The sequence below is a fragment of the Bidens hawaiensis genome, unplaced genomic scaffold (assembly GCF_021521415.1).
Source record: "Bidens hawaiensis isolate Kalapana, Puna unplaced genomic scaffold, B.hawaiensis_p1.1 tig00015937_1, whole genome shotgun sequence".
In the NCBI taxonomy this organism is placed as follows: Eukaryota; Viridiplantae; Streptophyta; class Magnoliopsida; order Asterales; family Asteraceae; genus Bidens; species Bidens hawaiensis.
Genome location: NW_027492436.1, coordinates 223,895 through 228,627, shown reverse-complemented (window position 1 = coordinate 228,627; position 4,733 = coordinate 223,895). Strand labels below are relative to the sequence as shown.

At 38.2% G+C, this 4,733-nt stretch overlaps 1 protein-coding gene across 1 annotated transcript; it reads left to right on the top strand.

Annotated features, from left to right (window-relative positions):
• The first annotated feature begins 1,557 nt into the window (after window positions 1–1,557).
• LOC143550204 (protein DETOXIFICATION 12-like) lies at window positions 1,558–4,508 on the top strand. Its single transcript, XM_077040902.1, has 9 exons — window positions 1,558–1,788; window positions 2,726–3,270; window positions 3,345–3,444; window positions 3,503–3,579; window positions 3,673–3,835; window positions 3,916–3,966; window positions 4,046–4,155; window positions 4,210–4,316; window positions 4,375–4,508. The coding sequence occupies exons 1-9, from the start codon at window positions 1,558–1,560 to the stop codon at window positions 4,506–4,508; spliced, it is 1,518 nt and encodes a 505-aa protein (XP_076897017.1).
• Window positions 4,509–4,733: the final 225 nt, after the last annotated feature.

Here is a 4,733-nt window from a genome sequence, read left to right as displayed (position 1 = left end):
AAGATAATAATATGAGAGTAATGGAGTTAGAGTGTATTGCTTAATATAGCTGAATACTCTGTAATTGGATGTGTCTCTTTGTGGAGTTGATGTGGTATTTATAGTGCTAGGGTTTCCAATGATTGGGCTCAGACCCAATTAGGGCCTTGTTGGCCTCCTCCAATTGCTTTGCGCCACGTGTCCTTGGGACACCTGGTGCTTTTTCATTGGTTATAATCACGTGGTAGCACATGGGTTTTGCTGAGTTGTCCACCTTTCATTGGCCGCTGTCAACATCAGCATATTCTTATTCCTTAAAAAGATACCTTCTGGAAGGTTGTCTGACGTGCACAATCAAGGTTGCCCTAATCCTGATTTGGATAAGGACGAGGTTGATTATGTGCATGTGTGATATGCGCCTATCCTGAGGATGCGCGAGGTCTTCTCTTTATTCTCACGCGCAGATGTTTCATGCGCAAATGTGATATGCACGAGCATGTGATATGCGCCACGCGCGGATGCGCCACGCGCATATGTGATATGCGTGAGCATATGTGATATGCGTGAGCATATGTGATGTGTGAGCATATGTGATGCCTGAGCATCTGTGATGCCTGAGCATGTGATGCCTGAGCATGTGATGCATGAGCATATGTGATATGCGTGAGCATATGTGATATGCGCCATGCGCATAGGTTTTGGCTTTGTGCCTTCATAATGTCTTGATTTCAAGCCTCTTGTCTATATCTTGTGGGTTGACCCGCCTCGCTCGGTGTTGAGGCGGGTACATACCTCTTCAGCTATCATTCTCAATCCATTAAGCCTTTCTTGAAACATTGCCAATCTTTTTCATGATCGACCCAAACATCTTGATTAATTGAAATATGACTCAACTTGATTAAGAATCAACGGAAAATCGATGACTTAATAAAAATAGCCAATTCCGTTGTTTAGCCCTCTCGAGTTCCAGCCAGCCTTTTTATCGGTTCGAGACTTTGATGGTCCTCATCGAACGGGCCCTAAGCAGTCGCCTACCCCACACCTTACATGGGCCGGCCCTAATTATTTACTATCATTTGATTTACCATAATGAATATCAAAAAAAGAAATAACACACTTAAATCCTAAATATACACTTTGAGGCAAAATCACATGAGTGTATTCATCTCTAGGGGTGAGAAAGTTAGAGAAATCTCTTGCTAAGACTTGAACCCGTGACATTCCCTCGAAAATACACATGACTTTATTAAGTGGTGTGACTGGCTGATAGATCAAAAATCTACTCGAGTGGTGATTATTAAGTAGACGGGTCGATTGAATTTGAAGTGAACACTTTAAAAAATCCCGTACAAATAGACAAAATGTTTATTTTGATAGTTGACGTTGACATTTTGCTCATTTTCCCATATAAAAATATATAATTAGAAAACAAACTTTCAAAACCAAACACAATAATGCTATAAAATGAACCCAACATAACAACATACTCTACTTCCATTACATTCCTTTCAGACTTTCAGTAATAACTAACTAACTAACTGACGACCGCCCGTGGTCATTGCAACGGCTAGAGACGCCATGGAAGAAGGATTGCTAAAGAAACAAAGAGTCGACCGATTCACATGGCGTGTGTTGCTGGAAGAGATGAAGAAACTAGGATTTATCGCAGGACCGATGATGACAGTGACTTTGTTGCAATACATGTTACAGGTTACCTCTGTCATGATGGTCGGTCATGTAGGCGGACTCGCTCTCTCTAGCACATCCATTGCTATATCACTTTCTGGTGTCACTGGCTTCAGCTTAGTTGTTATATACTTTAGTTTCTAAAAGTTATAAGTTCATACTGTGATGATGATGATGATATTATAATTGGATGTTGTCGAGATTGAAATCTGTTTCGCCTAATGAACAAGCTAGTTACAAAGGGAATAATTACCAAAATGTCAATGTCAACAAAATGTACATCTAAAACTCATTGATCCGATCACTTTTTAATTATTACTTGACGTGATTTTTAACCAAAAGGATTCTGTCACGCGTCATAAAACTGTTGCGTCGCTAGTTTTATTAAAAAAGTTGTCGGAACTGAGGGGATTATTTTGGCATATGACAACGTTTATTTTGGTGTATGACGAGGTTTATATTTATATTGGCGTCTGAAGAGACTTGTTTGGTGTTCGGCGATATTATTTTGGTTTCCAACGAGATTTAGTTTTTGGACACGTAGCATAATATGGTTGGTTAAAAATCACGTCGATGAATGATTAAAAGCTAATTGGGTCGATGAGTTTTAGACTTTTAGGGTAGACATTATGAGAATTAGTTAGGTAAATGAATATTTTGTTCAACATTGACCGGTCAAATGGATATTTTGGTCATTTTCCTATTACAAAACATTTGCTTTTCAAATTTGAGTTTAGTGAATCAGAGTTGTTTTGAATTTAGCATTAAGATGAATATGAATATAAATATAATAAAAGGTAGTCAAGTTTTGATTGATTAGGCACTTGTTGACAAAATCTTGTGATATTTCATGGACACTCATTTTTTGTTGGTTAGTTATCCTTCCTAACAATTGTGTGGTCGGCATATAATTACATTATTGGAGCTCATTAAAGATTATTAGAAGTTAACAAATCTACAGCCCAAATAATACTGTTAAAAAAATAATCTGGTTAACTTATAGTCAAACCAAACTCCAACTTAATTTAACTAAATTTGAATTTTTTTTAAAATAAAATAGATGGGAATGTCTAGTGCTTTGGAAACTTTATGTGGACAAGCTTATGGAGCTCAACAATACAAAAAATTTGGAACTTTGATTTACACTGCAATTTTCTCACTTTTAATCGTTTGCATTCGTATCGCAATCTTTTGGAGATATACCGGATCTTTACTTGTTCTTGCCGGTCAAAACCCTTTGATCTCACACGAAGCCGGGAAATACATCACATGGCTCATTCCTGCTCTTTTTGCATATGCGATTCTTCAACCACTTGTCGCGTATTTCCAAACGCAAAGCATGCTATTACCCATGCTTGCGAGCTCAACGTTTGCTTTATGCCTACACATTCCTCTTTGTTGGGTGCTCGTGTATAAAACTACGTTGGGGAACATTGGGGCGGCAATATCAATGGGGGCTGCCATGTGGTTAGACACACTTTTCCTCTTATGTTACATGAAGTACTCCCCCTCGTGTGCAAAAACACGTTCTCTGATATCACTTGAAGTGTTTCATGAGATGAAACAATTCTTCGGCATTGCTATCCCATCAGCTGTCATGATTTGGTAAGTAATGTCGTCTAATCACATTAATTAGTTAACCATTGATTAATATTTGTGTGAGTTTTAAACATTTGTAGCCTCGAATGGTGGTCGTACGAGCTTCTAGTATTGCTTTCCGAGTTTCCGGGATTCTCCCAAATCCAGAGCTTGAGACTTCAGTTCTTTCTATTTGGTATGGTATTGTATGTAAACATTATTTTTGGTATGAGACTAAAAATAATATTGATTAATGTAGTTTATGGATTTCTTCAACAGTCTAAATACAATTTCTACACTCTATGCTATTCCTTACGGATTTGCTGCTGGTGTAAGGTTTGCTTAAACTTCAAACTCTCCTGATAATATGTTTATGCAATATTGCTATGGTGATTGTGAATTTGTGATGCATGTATTTTCTTTTTTCAGCACACGAGTCTCGAATGAACTTGGAGCAGGGAATCCAAGAGGGGCGCGTGTGGCAGTTAACGCCATCATGATTCTTGCATTCGTTGAGGCAACTATAGTCAGCATGATTGTTTTTCTCAACAGGCACATTTTTGGGTACATTTTTACGAATTATGAAAAACAGGTATTGCCTTCACTTCATCTTCGATCCGTTATTACTGTTTGTACCGTTTATATTATTAAGTAAACGAGTCATTGATGCAGGCAACAAAGGCAAGGGAGAGAGTATTGGAGGAAGAATGTTCAACACAAGATGTACTAATATGAATGAAACAATGTTTTTGGTATTCTTTACTAAGAATTATTTTTTTAATATATAATTTACATTTTTGAGATTTTTGGTTCGACGCCAACGGTTCTTGTTGCACAAGTTAAGGCTGGTAAAGAGTTTTGTCTCTCAATGAGTTGTGCAGGAGGCAAGACTAAAAGAGTTGGATCCACAAGGTTTTAGAAGAGTGTATTATGGTATAAACAAATCATAATACACTTAATTGTCAGCCACGCTCCTACCCCGAATGCTTTCGCTTCCCAGCCTCTCCAACCTTCCACTTCCACGACTGTGGATTCCGATCCCACACGCCATATGGTCACTCACTCAAAGGCTGGTTCTCTTAAACCTCGTCAAATTTTTAACCTTTCAGCTACATTGTTGGATGTTGTTAGCTATAACTGATAATGACACTAGGGATCTTATTTGGAAAGCAGCCATGGTTTCTAAAATGTCTGCTATAATTGATAATGACAATTGGGATCTTATTCCTTATCCCTCTGGCGCCAACATTGTTGGATGTCGTTAGCTCTATCGCCACAAATTCAACAGTCACGGACTCATAGTAACCTCCAACGGTGTATATAAGTGTGTCTTCTCATTAAACAACATCAACTAGGCCTTGACTTTGATGAGACTTTTAGCCCGATTTTCAAACCGGATACTATTCGTACGTACCATTCTTCCCATTGCTATTTCTCAGCACTGGCCAATCCATCAATTAGATGTCAAAAACGCCTTTTTTAATGGCAGT